This window comes from Anser anser, assembly GCF_964211835.1.
Source record: "Anser anser genome assembly, contig: HAP1_SCAFFOLD_84, whole genome shotgun sequence".
Classification (NCBI taxonomy): Eukaryota; Metazoa; Chordata; class Aves; order Anseriformes; family Anatidae; genus Anser; species Anser anser.
In genome coordinates this window covers 107,313-129,286 of record NW_028153512.1, presented here as the reverse complement: position 1 = coordinate 129,286, position 21,974 = coordinate 107,313, and the positions used below count along the sequence as shown (strand labels likewise).

At 53.0% G+C, this 21,974-nt stretch overlaps 2 protein-coding genes across 2 annotated transcripts in view; both read right to left on the bottom strand.

Annotated features, from left to right (window-relative positions):
• The window catches only part of LOC310892017 (uncharacterized protein), a gene marked incomplete at its 3' end in the record, with an annotated part of 101,676 nt that extends 93,767 nt beyond the window's left edge, over positions 1–7,909 (bottom strand). The window contains exons 1-2 of the mRNA XM_083854205.1: positions 7,870–7,909; positions 5,893–7,733 (exon numbers count right to left, since the gene is read on the bottom strand). Of these exons, the coding sequence (XP_083710331.1) occupies positions 5,893–7,515 (1,623 nt within the window). The 5' untranslated portion in view covers positions 7,516–7,733; positions 7,870–7,909. The remainder of the gene's footprint in view (positions 1–5,892; positions 7,734–7,869) is intronic.
• Positions 7,910–18,677: 10,768 nt separating this feature from the next.
• LOC310892016 (uncharacterized protein) lies at positions 18,678–20,698 on the bottom strand (the record flags this gene model as incomplete). Its single annotated transcript, XM_083854204.1, has 3 exons — positions 20,659–20,698; positions 18,742–20,522; positions 18,678–18,710 (listed from the first exon to the last, which is right to left on the bottom strand). The coding sequence occupies exons 2-3, from the start codon at positions 20,302–20,304 to the stop codon at positions 18,678–18,680; spliced, it is 1,596 nt and encodes a 531-aa protein (XP_083710330.1). The 5' UTR covers positions 20,305–20,522; positions 20,659–20,698.
• Between the last annotated feature and the right edge of the window lie 1,276 nt (positions 20,699–21,974).

Here is a 21,974-nt window from a genome sequence, read left to right as displayed (position 1 = left end):
GTGCACTCTCTGGACTCACTGCACTGCATCCCTAGTGGTGCCATTACACTCTCTGGACTCACTGCACTGCATCCCCAGTGGTGCCAGTGCACTCTCTGGACTCACGGCACTGCATCCCCAGTGGTGCCCGTGCACTCTCTGGACTCACTGCAGTGCATCCCCAGTGGTGCCAGTGCACTCTCTGGACTCACTGCACTGCATCCCCAGTGGTGCCAGTGCACACTCTGGAGTCACTGCACTGCATCCCCAGTGGTGCCAGTGCACTCTCTGTACTCACGGGACTGCATCCCCAGTGGTGCCAGTACACTCTCTGGACTCACTGCACTGCATCCCCAGTGGTGCCAGGGTACTCTCTGGACTCACTGCACTGCATCCCCAGTGGTGCCAAGGCACTCTCTGGACTCACTGCACTGCGTTGCCATTGGTGCCAGTGCACTCTCTGGACTCATTGCAGTGCATCCCCAGTGGTGCCAGTGCACTCTCTGGACTCACGGCACTGCATCCCCAGTGGTGCCAGTGAACTCTCTGGACTCACTGCACTGCATCCCCAGTGGTGCCAGTGCACTCTCTGGACTCACTGCAGTGCATCACTGTTGTGGTTTAACCCGGCTGGCAGCTAAACACCACACAGCCGTTCGCTCACCCTCCCCCCTCCCTCTCTGGGATGGGGGGAGAGAAACGGGAAAGTGAAGCCTGTGAGTTGAGATAAAGACGGTTTATTAAGACAGGAAAATAATAATAACAATAATAATAATAATAGTGATAATGGTAATAGTATTAACAATAATAATGTGTAAGAAAACAAGTGATGCACAATGCAATTGCTCACCACCCGCTGACCGATGCCCAGCCTATTCCCGAGCAGCCGCGCCCCCACCCCGGCCAGCCACCCCTATATATTGTTTAGCATGACGTCAGATGGTATGGAATACCCCTTTGGCCAGTTTGGGTCAGCTGTCCTGGGTCTGTCCCCTCCCAGCTCCTGCTGCACCCCCAGCCTGCTCGCTGGCAGGACAGAGCAAGAAGCCGAAAAGTCCTTGGCCTGGTGTAAACACTGCTCTGCAACAATTAAAACATCAGCATGTTATCAGCGCTCTTCTCATCCTAATCCAAAACATAGCACCCTACCAGCTACTATGAGCTACTTAACTCTGTCCTAACTGGAACCAGGACAGATATCCACCCCTTATTCCATACCATTTATGTCATGCTCAGGTTACACTCTGTCCAATACATTCTAATTAATCACCATTTTCATCTATGATATATAGCAATCATGGTAGTGATGACATACATTATTATATAATAATTAACATACTACAATTCAACTCATGGGCTATTCTCACCCAGTATCAAATCCCCTTGAGGTACACACCGGACCTCCCCATTCTTTTGCATTACCCACCAAGTGCATCCAGGTCCCTGAGCAAAAGCAATTCCACGAATAGGTTTGCCTTTTCCTGAGGCAGGAGTAGCCCAGACTGTTTTACCCAGCATGTTTCTTACGTGCACTACAGGAACTTTATCCCCTTCTACAGTGCGTAACAGGTTTGATTGGGCAGGTCCAGCTCGGTTGGCAGATCCCCTGGTATTGACTAACCAGGTGGCCTTTGCCAAATGTGTATCCCAATTTTTGAATGTCCCAGCACCCATTGCTTTCAGTGTAGTCTTCAACAGTCCATTGTATCGTTCAACTTTTCCAGAGGCTGGTGCATGATAGGGGATGTGATACACCCACTCAATACCATGTTCTTTGGCCCAAGTGTCTATAAGGTTGTTTCGGAAATGAGTCCCGTTGTCTGACTCAATTCTCTCTGGGGTGCCATGTCGCCATAAGACTTGCTTTTCAAGGCCCAGGATAGTGTTCCGGGCGGTGGCATGGGGCACAGGATATGTTTCCAGCCATCCGGTGGTTGCTTCCACCATTGTAAGTACGTGGCGCTTGCCGTTGCGGGTTTGAGGGAGTGTGATGTAATCAATCTGCCAGGCCTCTCCATATTTATATTTCAGCCATCGTCCTCCATACCAAAGAGGTTTTGACCGTTTGGCTTGCTTGATTGCAGCACATGTTTCACAGTCATGAATAACCTGTGCTATAGTGTCCATGGTCAGGTCCACCCCTCGATCACGAGCCCATCTGTAGGTTGCATCTCTACCTTGATGGCCTGAGGTGTCATGGGCCCATCGGGCTATAAATAATTCACCTTTATGTTGCCAGTCCAGGTCCACCTGAGCCACTTCAATCTTAGCAGCCTGATCCACCTGCTGGTTGTTTTGGTGTTCTTCAGTAGCCCGATTCTTGGGCACATGAGCATCTACATGGCGTACCTTTACAACCAGGTTCTCTACCCGGGCAGCAATATCTTGCCACAATGCCGCAGCCCAGATGGGCTTGCCCCTGCGCTGCCAGTTGTTCTGCTTCCATTGCTGTAACCACCCCCACAGGGCATTTGCTACCATCCATGAATCAGTATAGAGATAGAGAACTGGCCACTTTTCTCGTTCAGCAATATCTAAAGCCAGCTGAATGGCTTTTACTTCTGCAAACTGACTCGATTCACCTTCTCCCTCAGCAGCTTCTGCAACTCGTCGTGTAGGACTCCATACAGCAGCTTTCCATCTCCGATGCTTTCCCACAATACGACAGGACCCGTCAGTGAACAAGGCATATTTCTTCTCATTTTCCGGTAGCTTGTTGTACAGGGGGGCTTCTTCAGCACGAACCACCTCCTCCTCTGGTGATATCCCAAAGTATTTGCCTTCTGGCCAGTCCATAATCACCTCCAAGATTCCTGGGCGACTGGGGTTTCCTATTCGAGCCCGCTGAGTAATCAGTGCAACCCACTTGCTCCATGTAGCATCAGTTGCATGATGCGTAGAGGGGACCCTTCCTTTGAACATCCAGCCTAGTACCGGCAGTCGGGGTGCCAGGAGGAGCTGCGCTTCAGTACCGACCACTTCCGAAGCAGATCGAACTCCTTCATATGCTGCCAATATCTCCTTTTCAGTTGGAGTATAGCGGGCTTCAGATCCTCTGTATCCCCGACTCCAAAACCCCAGGGGTCGACCTCGAGTTTCCCCAGGTTCTTTCTGCCAGAGGCTCCAGGTGGGACCATTCTCTCCGGCTGCGGTGTAGAGCACATTCTTTACATCTGGTCCTGTTCGGACTGGCCCGAGGGCTACTGCATGAACTATTTCCTGCTTAATTTGTTCAAAGGCTTGTCGTTGCTCAGGGCCCCATTCAAAAGCATTCTTCTTACGGGTTACTTGGTAGAGCGGGTTTACAATCAGACTGTAATTTGGAATATGCATTCTCCAAAACCCCACGACACCTAGGAAAGTTTGTGTTTCTTTTTTGCTAGTTGGTGGAGACATAGCTGTTATTTTGTTGATCACATCCATTGGGATTTGACGGCGTCCATCTTGCCATTTTATTCCTAAAAACTGGATCTCTCGTGCAGGTCCTTTAACTTTATTCTGTTTTATGGCAAAACCGGCCTTCAGAAGGATTTGGACTATTTTCTTCCCTTTCTCGAAAACTTCTTCTGCAGTGTCACCCCACACAATGATGTCATCGATGTACTGCAGGTGTTCAGGAGCTTCCCCCTGCTCCAGCGCAGACTGGATCAGTCCATGGCAAATGGTAGGGCTGTGTTTCCACCCCTGGGGCAGCCGATTCCAAGTATATTGGACTCCCCTCCAAGTGAAAGCAAACTGTGGCCTGCACTGTGCTGCTAGAGGGATGGAGAAAAATGCATTAGCGATATCAATTGTGGCATACCACTTGGCTGCCTTTGATTCCAGTTCATACTGGAGTTCTAGCATGTCCGGCACTGCAGCACTCAGTGGTGGCGTGACTTCGTTCAGGCCACGATAGTCCACTGTTAGTCTCCACTCACCATTAGACTTTCGCACTGGCCATATGGGACTATTAAAAGGTGAATGAGTCTTGCTGATCACTCCTTGGCTCTCCAGTTGACGAATTAGCTTATGGATGGGACTCAGGGAGTCTCGGTTGGTGCGATATTGCCGCCGGTGCACAGTTGTGGTAGCGATCGGCACTTGCTGTTCTTCAACCCTCAGCAACCCCACAACAGAAGGGTCCTCTGAGAGACCAGGCAAGGTAGACAACTGTTTAATGTCCTCTGTCTCCAAAGCAGCTATGCCAAAAGCCCAGCGGAACCCTTTTGGGTCCTTGAAATATCCTCTTCTAAGATAGTCTATGCCAAGGATGCACGGAGCATCTGGGCCAGTCACAATACGGTGCTTTTGCCACTCATTACCGGTTAGACTCACTTCAGCCTCCAATACAGTTAACTGCTGGGATCCCCCCGTCACACCATAAATACAGATGGGCTCTGGCCCTTTATAGCTTGATGGCATTAGAGTACATTGTGCACCGGTGTCTACCAAAGCCTTATACTTCTGTGCGTCTGACGTGCCAGGCCATCGAATCCACACAGTCCAATAAACTCGATTGTCCCTTTCCTCCCCCTGGCTGGAGGCAGGGCCCCTCTAGTCCTGGTCAGAATCTTCATTTCTGTGTTTAAAGGACTGCCTGCTGGAAGTTGGAGCAGCAAACCTTTCAGAGAACTCCTTTTTCCCAATTGTTTTCCTTTGCAATTCACGTACCCGTGCCTCTAGGGTCGCAGTAGATTTTCCATCCCATTTTCTCATGTCCTCTCCATGGTCACGTAGGTAAAACCACAGGGTGGCGCGGTGTGTGTGCCCACCATATTGTCTTCCTTGCATAGATGAACGTTTACCCCTAATAGCTGAGACACTGGTTTGTACAGGTGGGGAGGAAAATAAACTCTCTTTAAGTTGGTGGATCTCTTCAGAAAGTTTCTCCAAGGTATTCTCTTTTAGCTGGTGGACACTAGTTCGTTCAGGTGAAGGGGAAGATAATCTTTCTTCAAGTTGGTGGATCTTTTCAGAAAGTTTCTCCAAAGCATTCTCTTTTAGCTGGTGGACACTGGTTCGTTCAGGTGAAGGGGAAGATAATCTTTCTTCAAGTTGGTGGATCTTTTCAGAAAGTTTCTCCAAAGCATTCTCTTTTAGCTGGTGGACACTGGTTCGTTCAGGTGAAGGGGAAGATAATCTTTCTTCAAGTTGGTGGATCTTTTCAGAAAGTTTCTCTAAAGCATTCTCTTTTAGCTGGTGGACACTGGTTCGTTCAGGTGGAGGGGAAGATAAATTCTCTTTAAGTTGGTGGACCTCTTCAGAGAGTTTCTCCACAGCTGAGACACAGGCCTTTAGGGAAGAGGAGAGATTTCCTTCGTACTGCCGGAGTATTTTAGTCACTTCATTCACTGTGGGATTCTCCTCCGTTTTCCAGGCTAGTATTGCCAATGAGTTGGCATATGATGATGGGGCACTCCGTACAAACTTCCGCCACATGGGTGGTGTACACTGGACTGCATCTGGATCTGTGGATGTTTGTGCGTCATCTAGGTCCTTATAAATTACTTCCCGTACGGCCAATTCCCTCAGGTACTGAATTCCCTTCTCCATGGTGGTCCATTTGCTTGGTAAACATACAAGTTCTTCCTTGAAGAGATACCTTTCCTTCACAGCTGACAGGAGACGCCTCCAGAGGCTGCGAGATTGTGCTCCATCTCCAATTGCTTTGTCAATGCATGCGTCCCTAGCAAGGGATCCCAGCCGCCTGGCTTCCTTGCCCTCCAATTCCACATAATTGGCTCCCGTGTCCCAGCACCGGAGCAGCCAGGTGACAAGCTGCTCGCCTATACAGCGACCAAAATCTTTTCGCACATCTCGTAGCTCACGCTGGTATAGAGTCCGGGTAATTACTGTTGATTTTCCGACATCCTCATCCTCATCTTCAGTCTCCTGCACCTTTGATGGCTGGTATGGAGTCCGGGTAGTTACTGTTGATTTTTCGCCATCCTCATCCTCATCTTCAGTCTCCTGCACCTTTGATGGCCCAGCCTCGTCTTCACTTCGCCCAGACTTAGCAGAAGACTGTCTGCGTTTTAAACGACCTGAGCCTCTATACCATTTTTTCACCTTGTCTACAGGGGCAACTTGCACTGCTACAGCTCGTTTCTCTGACCCAGCCACAGGGTCTGCCACAGGGGTTGGAATACCCTCTGCGGGGTCAACTTGCACTGCTACAGCTCGTTTCTCTGACCCAGACACAGGGTCTGCCACAGGGCTTGGAATACACTCTGCGGGGTCAACTTGCACTGCTACAGCTCGTTTCTCTGACCCAGACACAGGGTCTGCCACAGGGGTTGGGATACCCTCTGCGGGGTCAACTTGCACTGCTACAGCTCGTTTCTCTGACCCAGCCACAGGAGTGGGAGCAGCTGCACGAGCTGGGGCAGCTGCAGGAGCTGGAGCGGCTGCAGGGGCTGGAGCTGGAGCGGCTGCAGGAGCTGGAGCTGGAGCGGCTGCAGGAGCCGGAACGGCTGCAGGAGCTGGAGCTGGAGCAGCTGCAGGAGCTGGAGCGGCTGCAGGAGCTGGAGCTGGAGTAGCTGCAGGAGCTGGAGCTGGAGCGGCTGCAGGAGCTGGAGCGGCTGCAGGAGCTGGAACTGGAACGGCTGCAGGAGCTGGAGCTGGAGTAGCTGCAGGAGCTGGAACTGGAGCGGCTGCAGGAGCTGGAGCGGCTGCAGGAGCTGGAGCTGGAGTAGCTGCAGGAGCTGGAGCTGGAGCGGCTGCAGGAGCTGGAGCGGCTGCAGGAGCTGGAGCGGCTGCAGGAGCTGGAGCTGGAGTAGCTGCAGGAGCTGGAGCTAGGTTGCTAATAACATCAATTGCAGCTCGATAGGCACAAGCCAGACCCCAGCACGCTACAGTGATTTGTGTCACTTTGGAACTGCCAGAGTCATGACACCTTTTTTTCAAGCATTCTGCCAGCTTTTTAGGATTTTGCAGTTGTTCAGGGGTGAATGTCCAAAACACTGGAGGTGACCACTGCTCTAGAAACCTGCCCATATCCTCCCACACTCCCTGCCACTCGCAACTATCCCGCCTCAAGACAGATCTCCGGATGAGATTCCTAAGTAGTTGTTTAACCCTCCACAAAATCTGAAGCGCATTCAGGAGACATAACAACAAGAGCAGGCTGGTCTGAGTATCCCAAGGATATTCAACATCTCGGAGAACCACCGTAACTAACTCGGGGGATAAGAGGGTGGTGGTGAAGGAGAAAGGGAGAGTGAACAGGTAGGGAAACATGTCTTCCCCTGTCCCCTTCACAGATTGGCTCCCTAACGAAAACAGGCAATAGGTGTAATTGCTAATAGTTTCCGAGATATGGGTTCCCAAGTATAGAGTCGACGTCAGTGCTGAGTACAAATACCAGGTTAAAGTCGTGACCAGATATTTCATCATTTCATAAGCCATTGTTACACCGCACAGTACCATAACAATCTTAAACCAGGGCCCGGAAAGGATAAACAGTGCAACAGGGAGCACATTCAGAAAGTAACACACCATAAAACTCAATTTGGAATACAGGTACAGCAGACTGGAGATTAAGGCAATCAACATCGTGACTAGCAACTATTAAGCAGGTCCAATACTTATACCAATTTTAGTTTAACACACTCTGGTCAGATTTGTCGATATCTCAACCCTTCGGGCCCCACGTTGGGCGCCAAAAAGACTGTTGTGGTTTAACCCGGCTGGCAGCTAAACACCACACAGCCGTTCGCTCACCCTCCCCCCTCCCTCTCTGGGATGGGGGGAGAGAAACGGGAAAGTGAAGCCTGTGAGTTGAGATAAAGACGGTTTATTAAGACAGGAAAATAATAATAACAATAATAATAATAATAGTGATAATGGTAATAGTATTAACAATAATAATGTGTAAGAAAACAAGTGATGCACAATGCAATTGCTCACCACCCGCTGACCGATGCCCAGCCTATTCCCGAGCAGCCGCCCCCCCACCCCGGCCAGCCACCCCTATATATTGTTTAGCATGACGTCAGATGGTATGGAATACCCCTTTGGCCAGTTTGGGTCAGCTGTCCTGGGTCTGTCCCCTCCCAGCTCCTGCTGCACCCCCAGCCTGCTCGCTGGCAGGACAGAGCGAGAAGCCGAAAAGTCCTTGGCCTGGTGTAAACACTGCTCTGCAACAATTAAAACATCAGCATGTTATCAGCGCTCTTCTCATCCTAATCCAAAACATAGCACCCTACCAGCTACTATGAGCTACTTAACTCTGTCCTAACTGGAACCAGGACAATCACTAGTGGTGCCAGTGCACTCTCTGGACTCACTGCACTGCATCCCCAGTGATGCCGGGGCACTCTCTGGACTCACTGCACTGCATCCCCAGTGGAGCCAGTGCCCTCTGTGTACTCCCTGCACTGCATCCCCAGTGGTGCCAGTGCACTCTCTGGACTCACGGCAGTGCACGCCCAGTGGTGCCAGTGCAATCTCTGGACTCACAGCACTGCATCCCCAGAGGTGCCAGTGCACTCTCTGGACTCACTGCACTGCATCCCCAGCGGTGCAAGTGCACACTCTGGACTCACGGCAGTGCATCCCCAGTTGTGCCAGTGTACTCTCTGGACTCACGGCACTGCATCCCCAGTGGTGCCAGTACACTCTCTGGACTCACTGCACTGCATCCCCAGTGGTGCCAGGGTACTCTCTGGACTCACTGCACTGCATCCCCAGTGGTGCCAAGGCACTCTCTGGACTCACCGCACTGCATCCCCAGTGGTGCCAGTGCACTCTCTGGACTCACTGCAGTGCATCACTAGTGGTGCCACTGCACTCTCTGGACTCACTGCACTGCATCCCCAGTGGTGCCGGGGCACTCTCTGGATTCACTGCACTGCATCCCCAGTGGAGCCAGTGCCCTCTGTGGACTCACTGCACTGCATCCCCAGTGGTGCCAGTGCACTCTCTGGACTCACGGCACTGCATCCCCAGTGGTGCCAGTGCACTCTCTGGACTCACTGCACTGCATCCCACGTGGTGCCAGTGCACTCTCTGGACTCACTGCACTGCATCCCCAGTGGTGCCAGTGCACTCTCTGGACTCACTGCACTGCATCCCCAGTGGTGCCAGGGCACTCTCTGGATTCACTGCACTGCATCCCCAGTGGTGCCAGTGACCTCTCTGGACTCAGTGCACTGCATCCCCAGTGGTGCCAGTGCACTCTGTGGACTCACTGCACTGCATCCCCAGTGGTTCCAGTGCACTCTCTGGACTCACCGGGGTGCATCCCCAGTGGGGCCAGTGCACTCTCTGGACTCACCGGGGTGCATCCCCGTTGGTGCCAGTGCAATATCTGGACTCACTGCACTGCATCCCCAGTGGTGCCAGTGACCTCTCTGGACTCACGGCACTGCATCCCCAGTGGTGCCAGTGCACTCTCTGGACTCACCGCACTGCATCCCCTGTGGTGCCAGTGCACTCTCTGGACTCACCGCACTGCATCCCCAGTGGTGCCAGTGCACTCTCTGGACTCACTGCACTGCATCCCCAGTGGTGCCAGTGCACTCTCTGGACTCACTGCACTGCACCCCCAGTGGTGCCAGTGCAATCTCTGGACTCAGTGCACTGCATTCACAGTGGTGCCAGTGCACTCTCTGGACTCACTGCACTGCATCCCCAGTGGTGCCAGTGCACACTCTGGACTCACGGCACTGCATCCCCAGTGGTGCCAGTGCACTCTCTGGACTCACCGCACTGCATCCCGAAACGTACCAATGCACTCTCTGGACTCACAGCACTGCATCCCCAGTGGTGCCAGTGCACTCTCTGGACTCACTGCACTGCATCCCCAGTGGTGCCACTGCACACTCTGGACTCACGGCACTGCATCCCCAGTGGTGCTAGTGCACTCTCTGGACCAACGGCACTGCATCACCAGTGGTGCCAGTGCACTCTCTGGACTCGCTGCACTGCATCCCCACTGTTGCCAGGGCACTCTCTGGACTCACTGCACTGCATCCCTAGTGGTGCCAGGGCACTCTCTGGACTCACTGCACTGCATCCCCAGTCGTGCCTGTGCACTCTCTGGACTCATTGCAGTGCATCCCCAGTGGTGCCAGTGCACTCTCTGGACTCACGGCACTGCATCCCCAGTGGTGCCAGTGCACTCTCTGCACTCACTGCACCGCATCCCACGTGGTGCCAGTGCACTCTCTGGACTCACTGCACTGCATCCCCAGTGGTGCCAGTGCACTCTCTGGACTCACTGCACTGCATCCCCAGTGGTGCCAGGGCATTCTCTGGACTCACTGCACTGCATCCCCAGTGGTGCCAGGGCACTCTCTGGACTCACTGCACTGCATCCCCAGTGGTGCCAGTGCACTCTCTGGACTCACTGCGCTGCATCCCCAGTGGTGCCAGTGCACTCTCTGGACTCACTGCACTGCATCCCCAGTGGTGACACTGCACTCTCTGGACTTTCCGGGGTGCATCCCCAGTGGTGGCAGTGCACTCTCTGGACTCACCGGGGTGCATCCCCAGTGGTGCCAGTGCACTATCTGGACTCACTGCACTGCATCCCCAGTGGTGCCAGTGCACTCTCTGGACTCACGGCAGTGCATCGCCAGTGGTGCCAGTGCACTCTCTGGACTCACCGCACTGCATCCCCAGTGGTGCCAGTGCACTCTCTGGACTCGCTGCACTGCATCCCCAGTGGTGCCAGTGCACTCTCTGGAATCACTGTACTGCACCCCCAGTGGTGCCAGGGCAATCTCTGGACTCAGTGCACTGCATTCCCAGTGGTGCCAGTGCACTCTCTGGACTCACTGCAGTGCATCCCCAGTGGTGCCAGGGCAATCTCTGGACTCAGTGCACTGCATCCCCAGTGGTGCCAGTGCACTCTCTGGACTCACCGCACTGCATCCCCAGTGGTGCCAGTGCACTCTCTGGACTCACGGCACTGCATCCCCAGTGGTGCCAGTGACCTCTCTGGACTCACCGCACTGCATTCCCAGTGGTGCCAGTGCACTCTCTGGACTCACCGGGGTGCATCCCCAGTGGTGCCAGTGCACTCTCTGGACTCACTGCACTGCATTCCCAGTGGTGCCAGTGCACTCTCTGGACTCACCGGGGTGCATCCCCAGTGGTGCCAGTGCACTCTCTGGACTCACTGCACTGCATCCCCAGTGGTGCCAGTGCACTCTCTGGACTCACCGCACTGCATCCCCAGTGGTGCCAGTGCACTCTCTGGACTCACTGCACTGCATCCCCAGTGGTACGAGAGCACTCTCTGGACTCACTGCACTGCATCCCCAAAGGTGACAGTGCACTCTCTGGACTCACTGCACTGCATCCCCAGTGGCGCAAGTGCACTCTCTGGACTCACTGCACTGCATCCCCAGTGGTGCCAGTGCACTCTCTTGAGTCACTGCAGTGCATCCCCAGTGGTGCCAGTGCAATCTCTGGTCTCACTGCAGTGCATCCCCAGTGGTGCCAGTGCACTCTCTGAACTCATTGCACTGCATCCCCAGTGGTGCCAGGGTACTCTCTGGACTCACTGCAGTGCATCCCCAGTGGTGCCAGTGCACTCTCTGGAATCACTGCAGTGCATCCCCAGTGGTACAAGTGCACTCTCTGGACTCACGGCAGTTCATCCCCAGTGGTGCCAGTGCACTCTCTGGACTCACTGCACTGCATCCCCAGTGGTGCCAGTGCACTCTCTGGACTCACTGCAGTGCATCCCCAATCGTACCAGTGCACTCTCTGGACTCACTCCAGTGCATCCCCAATGGTGCCAGTACACTCTCTGGACTCACTGCACTGCATCCCCAGTGGTGTCACTGCACTCTCTGGACTCACTGCACTGCATCCCCAGTAGTGCCGGGGCACTCTCTGGACTCACTGCACTGCATCCCCAGTGGTGCCAGTGCCCTCTGTGGACTCACTGCACTGCATCCCCAGTGGGGCCAGTGCACTCTCTGGACTCACTGCACTGCATCACCAGTGGTGCCAGCGCACTCTCTGGACTCACTGAACTGCATCCCCAGTGGTGCCAGTGCACTCTCTGGACTCACTGCACTGCATCCCCAGTGGTGCCAGTGCACTCTCTGAGCTCACTGCACTGCATCCCCAGTGGTGCCAGTGCACTCTCTTGACTAACCGGGGTGCATCCCCAGTGGTGCCAGTGCACTCTCTGGACTCACTGCACTGCATCCCCTGTGGTACCAGTGCACTCTCTGGACTTGCCGGGGTGCATCCCCAGTGGTGCCAGTGCACTCTCTGGAGTCACCGGGGTGCATCCCCTGTGGAGCCAGTGCACTCTCTGGACTCACTGCACTGCATCCCCAGTGGTGCCAGTGCACTCTGTGGACTCACTGCAGTGCATTTCCAGTTGGTGCCAGTGCACTCTCTGGAGTCACCGGGGTGCATCCCCAGTGGTGCCAGTGCACTCTCTGGACTCACTGCAGTGCATCCCCAATCGTACCAGTGCACTCTCTGGACTCACTGCACTGCATCCCCAGTGGTGCCAGTGCACTCTCTTGAGTCACTGCAGTGCATCCCCAGTGGTGCCAGTGCACTCTCTGGACTCACTGCATTGCATCCCCAGTGGTGCCAGTGCACTCTCTGGACTCACTGCAGTGCATCTCCAGTGGTGCCAGTGCACTCTCTGGACTCACTGCACTGCATCACTAGTGGTGCCAGTGCACTCTCTGGACTCATTGCAGTGCATCCCCAGTGGTGCCAGTGCACTCTCTGGACTCACGGCACTGCATCCCCAATCGTACCAGTGCACTCTCTGGACTCACTGCACTGCATCCCCAGTGGTTCCAGTGCACTCTCTGGACTCACTGCACTGCATCCCAAGTGGTGCCAGTGCACTCTCTGGACTCACTGCAGCGCATCCCCAGTGGTGCCATTACACTCTCTGGACTCACTGCACTGCATCCCCAGTGGTGCCAGTGCACTCTCTGGACTCACGGCACTGCATCCCCAGTGGTGCCCGTGCACTCTCTGGACTCACTGCAGTGCATCCCCAGTGGTGCCAGTGCACTCTCTGGACTCACTGCACTGCATCCCCAGTGGTGCCAGTGCACACTCTGGAGTCACTGCACTGCATCCCCAGTGGTGCCAGTGCACTCTCTGTACTCACGGGACTGCATCCCCAGTGGTGCCAGTACACTCTCTGGACTCACTGCACTGCATCCCCAGTGGTGCCAGGGTACTCTCTGGACTCACTGCACTGCATCCCCAGTGGTGCCAAGGCACTCTCTGGACTCACTGCACTGCGTTGCCATTGGTGCCAGTGCACTCTCTGGACTCATTGCAGTGCATCCCCAGTGGTGCCAGTGCACTCTCTGGACTCACGGCACTGCATCCCCAGTGGTGCCAGTGAACTCTCTGGACTCACTGCACTGCATCCCCAGTGGTGCCAGTGCACTCTCTGGACTCACTGCAGTGCATCACTGTTGTGGTTTAACCCGGCTGGCAGCTAAACACCACACAGCCGTTCGCTCACCCTCCCCCCTCCCTCTCTGGGATGGGGGGAGAGAAACGGGAAAGTGAAGCCTGTGAGTTGAGATAAAGACGGTTTATTAAGACAGGAAAATAATAATAACAATAATAATAATAATAGTGATAATGGTAATAGTATTAACAATAATAATGTGTAAGAAAACAAGTGATGCACAATGCAATTGCTCACCACCCGCTGACCGATGCCCAGCCTATTCCCGAGCAGCCGCGCCCCCACCCCGGCCAGCCACCCCTATATATTGTTTAGCATGACGTCAGATGGTATGGAATACCCCTTTGGCCAGTTTGGGTCAGCTGTCCTGGGTCTGTCCCCTCCCAGCTCCTGCTGCACCCCCAGCCTGCTCGCTGGCAGGACAGAGCAAGAAGCCGAAAAGTCCTTGGCCTGGTGTAAACACTGCTCTGCAACAATTAAAACATCAGCATGTTATCAGCGCTCTTCTCATCCTAATCCAAAACATAGCACCCTACCAGCTACTATGAGCTACTTAACTCTGTCCTAACTGGAACCAGGACAGATATCCACCCCTTATTCCATACCATTTATGTCATGCTCAGGTTACACTCTGTCCAATACATTCTAATTAATCACCATTTTCATCTATGATATATAGCAATCATGGTAGTGATGACATACATTATTATATAATAATTAACATACTACAATTCAACTCATGGGCTATTCTCACCCAGTATCAAATCCCCTTGAGGTACACACCGGACCTCCCCATTCTTTTGCATTACCCACCAAGTGCATCCAGGTCCCTGAGCAAAAGCAATTCCACGAATAGGTTTGCCTTTTCCTGAGGCAGGAGTAGCCCAGACTGTTTTACCCAGCATGTTTCTTACGTGCACTACAGGAACTTTATCCCCTTCTACAGTGCGTAACAGGTTTGATTGGGCAGGTCCAGCTCGGTTGGCAGATCCCCTGGTATTGACTAACCAGGTGGCCTTTGCCAAATGTGTATCCCAATTTTTGAATGTCCCAGCACCCATTGCTTTCAGTGTAGTCTTCAACAGTCCATTGTATCGTTCAACTTTTCCAGAGGCTGGTGCATGATAGGGGATGTGATACACCCACTCAATACCATGTTCTTTGGCCCAAGTGTCTATAAGGTTGTTTCGGAAATGAGTCCCGTTGTCTGACTCAATTCTCTCTGGGGTGCCATGTCGCCATAAGACTTGCTTTTCAAGGCCCAGGATAGTGTTCCGGGCGGTGGCATGGGGCACAGGATATGTTTCCAGCCATCCGGTGGTTGCTTCCACCATTGTAAGTACGTGGCGCTTGCCGTTGCGGGTTTGAGGGAGTGTGATGTAATCAATCTGCCAGGCCTCTCCATATTTATATTTCAGCCATCGTCCTCCATACCAAAGAGGTTTTGACCGTTTGGCTTGCTTGATTGCAGCACATGTTTCACAGTCATGAATAACCTGTGCTATAGTGTCCATGGTCAGGTCCACCCCTCGATCACGAGCCCATCTGTAGGTTGCATCTCTACCTTGATGGCCTGAGGTGTCATGGGCCCATCGGGCTATAAATAATTCACCTTTATGTTGCCAGTCCAGGTCCACCTGAGCCACTTCAATCTTAGCAGCCTGATCCACCTGCTGGTTGTTTTGGTGTTCTTCAGTAGCCCGATTCTTGGGCACATGAGCATCTACATGGCGTACCTTTACAACCAGGTTCTCTACCCGGGCAGCAATATCTTGCCACAATGCCGCAGCCCAGATGGGCTTGCCCCTGCGCTGCCAGTTGTTCTGCTTCCATTGCTGTAACCACCCCCACAGGGCATTTGCTACCATCCATGAATCAGTATAGAGATAGAGAACTGGCCACTTTTCTCGTTCAGCAATATCTAAAGCCAGCTGAATGGCTTTTACTTCTGCAAACTGACTCGATTCACCTTCTCCCTCAGCAGCTTCTGCAACTCGTCGTGTAGGACTCCATACAGCAGCTTTCCATCTCCGATGCTTTCCCACAATACGACAGGACCCGTCAGTGAACAAGGCATATTTCTTCTCATTTTCCGGTAGCTTGTTGTACAGGGGGGCTTCTTCAGCACGAACCACCTCCTCCTCTGGTGATATCCCAAAGTATTTGCCTTCTGGCCAGTCCATAATCACCTCCAAGATTCCTGGGCGACTGGGGTTTCCTATTCGAGCCCGCTGAGTAATCAGTGCAACCCACTTGCTCCATGTAGCATCAGTTGCATGATGCGTAGAGGGGACCCTTCCTTTGAACATCCAGCCTAGTACCGGCAGTCGGGGTGCCAGGAGGAGCTGCGCTTCAGTACCGACCACTTCCGAAGCAGATCGAACTCCTTCATATGCTGCCAATATCTCCTTTTCAGTTGGAGTATAGCGGGCTTCAGATCCTCTGTATCCCCGACTCCAAAACCCCAGGGGTCGACCTCGAGTTTCCCCAGGTTCTTTCTGCCAGAGGCTCCAGGTGGGACCATTCTCTCCGGCTGCGGTGTAGAGCACATTCTTTACATCTGGTCCTGTTCGGACTGGCCCGAGGGCTACTGCATGAACTATTTCCTGCTTAATTTGTTCAAAGGCTTGTCGTTGCTCAGGGCCCCATTCAAAAGCATTCTTCTTACGGGTTACTTGGTAGAGCGGGTTTACAATCAGACTGTAATTTGGAATATGCATTCTCCAAAACCCCACGACACCTAGGAAAGTTTGTGTTTCTTTTTTGCTAGTTGGTGGAGACATAGCTGTTATTTTGTTGATCACATCCATTGGGATTTGACGGCGTCCATCTTGCCATTTTATTCCTAAAAACTGGATCTCTCGTGCAGGTCCTTTAACTTTATTCTGTTTTATGGCAAAACCGGCCTTCAGAAGGATTTGGACTATTTTCTTCCCTTTCTCGAAAACTTCTTCTGCAGTGTCACCCCACACAATGATGTCATCGATGTACTGCAGGTGTTCAGGAGCTTCCCCCTGCTCCAGCGCAGACTGGATCAGTCCATGGCAAATGGTAGGGCTGTGTTTCCACCCCTGGGGCAGCCGATTCCAAGTATATTGGACTCCCCTCCAAGTGAAAGCAAACTGTGGCCTGCACTGTGCTGCTAGAGGGATGGAGAAAAATGCATTAGCGATATCAATTGTGGCATACCACTTGGCTGCCTTTGATTCCAGTTCATACTGGAGTTCTAGCATGTCCGGCACTGCAGCACTCAGTGGTGGCGTGACTTCGTTCAGGCCACGATAGTCCACTGTTAGTCTCCACTCACCATTAGACTTTCGCACTGGCCATATGGGACTATTAAAAGGTGAATGAGTCTTGCTGATCACTCCTTGGCTCTCCAGTTGACGAATTAGCTTATGGATGGGACTCAGGGAGTCTCGGTTGGTGCGATATTGCCGCCGGTGCACAGTTGTGGTAGCGATCGGCACTTGCTGTTCTTCAACCCTCAGCAACCCCACAACAGAAGGGTCCTCTGAGAGACCAGGCAAGGTAGACAACTGTTTAATGTCCTCTGTCTCCAAAGCAGCTATGCCAAAAGCCCAGCGGAACCCTTTTGGGTCCTTGAAATATCCTCTTCTAAGATAGTCTATGCCAAGGATGCACGGAGCATCTGGGCCAGTCACAATACGGTGCTTTTGCCACTCATTACCGGTTAGACTCACTTCAGCCTCCAATACAGTTAACTGCTGGGATCCCCCCGTCACACCATAAATACAGATGGGCTCTGGCCCTTTATAGCTTGATGGCATTAGAGTACATTGTGCACCGGTGTCTACCAAAGCCTTATACTTCTGTGCGTCTGACGTGCCAGGCCATCGAATCCACACAGTCCAATAAACTCGATTGTCCCTTTCCTCCCCCTGGCTGGAGGCAGGGCCCCTCTAGTCCTGGTCAGAATCTTCATTTCTGTGTTTAAAGGACTGCCTGCTGGAAGTTGGAGCAGCAAACCTTTCAGAGAACTCCTTTTTCCCAATTGTTTTCCTTTGCAATTCACGTACCCGTGCCTCTAGGGTCGCAGTAGATTTTCCATCCCATTTTCTCATGTCCTCTCCATGGTCACGTAGGTAAAACCACAGGGTGGCGCGGTGTGTGTGCCCACCATATTGTCTTCCTTGCATAGATGAACGTTTACCCCTAATAGCTGAGACACTGGTTTGTACAGGTGGGGAGGAAAATAAACTCTCTTTAAGTTGGTGGATCTCTTCAGAAAGTTTCTCCAAGGTATTCTCTTTTAGCTGGTGGACACTAGTTCGTTCAGGTGAAGGGGAAGATAATCTTTCTTCAAGTTGGTGGATCTTTTCAGAAAGTTTCTCCAAAGCATTCTCTTTTAGCTGGTGGACACTGGTTCGTTCAGGTGAAGGGGAAGATAATCTTTCTTCAAGTTGGTGGATCTTTTCAGAAAGTTTCTCCAAAGCATTCTCTTTTAGCTGGTGGACACTGGTTCGTTCAGGTGAAGGGGAAGATAATCTTTCTTCAAGTTGGTGGATCTTTTCAGAAAGTTTCTCTAAAGCATTCTCTTTTAGCTGGTGGACACTGGTTCGTTCAGGTGGAGGGGAAGATAAATTCTCTTTAAGTTGGTGGACCTCTTCAGAGAGTTTCTCCACAGCTGAGACACAGGCCTTTAGGGAAGAGGAGAGATTTCCTTCGTACTGCCGGAGTATTTTAGTCACTTCATTCACTGTGGGATTCTCCTCCGTTTTCCAGGCTAGTATTGCCAATGAGTTGGCATATGATGATGGGGCACTCCGTACAAACTTCCGCCACATGGGTGGTGTACACTGGACTGCATCTGGATCTGTGGATGTTTGTGCGTCATCTAGGTCCTTATAAATTACTTCCCGTACGGCCAATTCCCTCAGGTACTGAATTCCCTTCTCCATGGTGGTCCATTTGCTTGGTAAACATACAAGTTCTTCCTTGAAGAGATACCTTTCCTTCACAGCTGACAGGAGACGCCTCCAGAGGCTGCGAGATTGTGCTCCATCTCCAATTGCTTTGTCAATGCATGCGTCCCTAGCAAGGGATCCCAGCCGCCTGGCTTCCTTGCCCTCCAATTCCACATAATTGGCTCCCGTGTCCCAGCACCGGAGCAGCCAGGTGACAAGCTGCTCGCCTATACAGCGACCAAAATCTTTTCGCACATCTCGTAGCTCACGCTGGTATAGAGTCCGGGTAATTACTGTTGATTTTCCGACATCCTCATCCTCATCTTCAGTCTCCTGCACCTTTGATGGCTGGTATGGAGTCCGGGTAGTTACTGTTGATTTTTCGCCATCCTCATCCTCATCTTCAGTCTCCTGCACCTTTGATGGCCCAGCCTCGTCTTCACTTCGCCCAGACTTAGCAGAAGACTGTCTGCGTTTTAAACGACCTGAGCCTCTATACCATTTTTTCACCTTGTCTACAGGGGCAACTTGCACTGCTACAGCTCGTTTCTCTGACCCAGCCACAGGGTCTGCCACAGGGGTTGGAATACCCTCTGCGGGGTCAACTTGCACTGCTACAGCTCGTTTCTCTGACCCAGACACAGGGTCTGCCACAGGGCTTGGAATACACTCTGCGGGGTCAACTTGCACTGCTACAGCTCGTTTCTCTGACCCAGACACAGGGTCTGCCACAGGGGTTGGGATACCCTCTGCGGGGTCAACTTGCACTGCTACAGCTCGTTTCTCTGACCCAGCCACAGGAGTGGGAGCAGCTGCACGAGCTGGGGCAGCTGCAGGAGCTGGAGCGGCTGCAGGGGCTGGAGCTGGAGCGGCTGCAGGAGCTGGAGCTGGAGCGGCTGCAGGAGCCGGAACGGCTGCAGGAGCTGGAGCTGGAGCAGCTGCAGGAGCTGGAGCGGCTGCAGGAGCTGGAGCTGGAGTAGCTGCAGGAGCTGGAGCTGGAGCGGCTGCAGGAGCTGGAGCGGCTGCAGGAGCTGGAACTGGAACGGCTGCAGGAGCTGGAGCTGGAGTAGCTGCAGGAGCTGGAACTGGAGCGGCTGCAGGAGCTGGAGCGGCTGCAGGAGCTGGAGCTGGAGTAGCTGCAGGAGCTGGAGCTGGAGCGGCTGCAGGAGCTGGAGCGGCTGCAGGAGCTGGAGCGGCTGCAGGAGCTGGAGCTGGAGTAGCTGCAGGAGCTGGAGCTAGGTTGCTAATAACATCAATTGCAGCTCGATAGGCACAAGCCAGACCCCAGCACGCTACAGTGATTTGTGTCACTTTGGAACTGCCAGAGTCATGACACCTTTTTTTCAAGCATTCTGCCAGCTTTTTAGGATTTTGCAGTTGTTCAGGGGTGAATGTCCAAAACACTGGAGGTGACCACTGCTCTAGAAACCTGCCCATATCCTCCCACACTCCCTGCCACTCGCAACTATCCCGCCTCAAGACAGATCTCCGGATGAGATTCCTAAGTAGTTGTTTAACCCTCCACAAAATCTGAAGCGCATTCAGGAGACATAACAACAAGAGCAGGCTGGTCTGAGTATCCCAAGGATATTCAACATCTCGGAGAACCACCGTAACTAACTCGGGGGATAAGAGGGTGGTGGTGAAGGAGAAAGGGAGAGTGAACAGGTAGGGAAACATGTCTTCCCCTGTCCCCTTCACAGATTGGCTCCCTAACGAAAACAGGCAATAGGTGTAATTGCTAATAGTTTCCGAGATATGGGTTCCCAAGTATAGAGTCGACGTCAGTGCTGAGTACAAATACCAGGTTAAAGTCGTGACCAGATATTTCATCATTTCATAAGCCATTGTTACACCGCACAGTACCATAACAATCTTAAACCAGGGCCCGGAAAGGATAAACAGTGCAACAGGGAGCACATTCAGAAAGTAACACACCATAAAACTCAATTTGGAATACAGGTACAGCAGACTGGAGATTAAGGCAATCAACATCGTGACTAGCAACTATTAAGCAGGTCCAATACTTATACCAATTTTAGTTTAACACACTCTGGTCAGATTTGTCGATATCTCAACCCTTCGGGCCCCACGTTGGGCGCCAAAAAGACTGTTGTGGTTTAACCCGGCTGGCAGCTAAACACCACACAGCCGTTCGCTCACCCTCCCCCCTCCCTCTCTGGGATGGGGGGAGAGAAACGGGAAAGTGAAGCCTGTGAGTTGAGATAAAGACGGTTTATTAAGACAGGAAAATAATAATAACAATAATAATAATAATAGTGATAATGGTAATAGTATTAACAATAATAATGTGTAAGAAAACAAGTGATGCACAATGCAATTGCTCACCACCCGCTGACCGATGCCCAGCCTATTCCCGAGCAGCCGCCCCCCCACCCCGGCCAGCCACCCCTATATATTGTTTAGCATGACGTCAGATGGTATGGAATACCCCTTTGGCCAGTTTGGGTCAGCTGTCCTGGGTCTGTCCCCTCCCAGCTCCTGCTGCACCCCCAGCCTGCTCGCTGGCAGGACAGAGCGAGAAGCCGAAAAGTCCTTGGCCTGGTGTAAACACTGCTCTGCAACAATTAAAACATCAGCATGTTATCAGCGCTCTTCTCATCCTAATCCAAAACATAGCACCCTACCAGCTACTATGAGCTACTTAACTCTGTCCTAACTGGAACCAGGACAATCACTAGTGGTGCCAGTGCACTCTCTGGACTCACTGCACTGCATCCCCAGTGATGCCGGGGCACTCTCTGGACTCACTGCACTGCATCCCCAGTGGAGCCAGTGCCCTCTGTGTACTCCCTGCACTGCATCCCCAGTGGTGCCAGTGCACTCTCTGGACTCACGGCAGTGCACGCCCAGTGGTGCCAGTGCAATCTCTGGACTCACAGCACTGCATCCCCAGAGGTGCCAGTGCACTCTCTGGACTCACTGCACTGCATCCCCAGCGGTGCAAGTGCACACTCTGGACTCACGGCAGTGCATCCCCAGTTGTGCCAGTGTACTCTCTGGACTCACGGCACTGCATCCCCAGTGGTGCCAGTACACTCTCTGGACTCACTGCACTGCATCCCCAGTGGTGCCAGGGTACTCTCTGGACTCACTGCACTGCATCCCCAGTGGTGCCAAGGCACTCTCTGGACTCACCGCACTGCATCCCCAGTGGTGCCAGTGCACTCTCTGGACTCACTGCAGTGCATCACTAGTGGTGCCACTGCACTCTCTGGACTCACTGCACTGCATCCCCAGTGGTGCCGGGGCACTCTCTGGATTCACTGCACTGCATCCCCAGTGGAGCCAGTGCCCTCTGTGGACTCACTGCACTGCATCCCCAGTGGTGCCAGTGCACTCTCTGGACTCACGGCACTGCATCCCCAGTGGTGCCAGTGCACTCTCTGGACTCACTGCACTGCATCCCACGTGGTGCCAGTGCACTCTCTGGACTCACTGCACTGCATCCCCAGTGGTGCCAGTGCACTCTCTGGACTCACTGCACTGCATCCCCAGTGGTGCCAGGGCACTCTCTGGATTCACTGCACTGCATCCCCAGTGGTGCCAGTGACCTCTCTGGACTCAGTGCACTGCATCCCCAGTGGTGCCAGTGCACTCTGTGGACTCACTGCACTGCATCCCCAGTGGTTCCAGTGCACTCT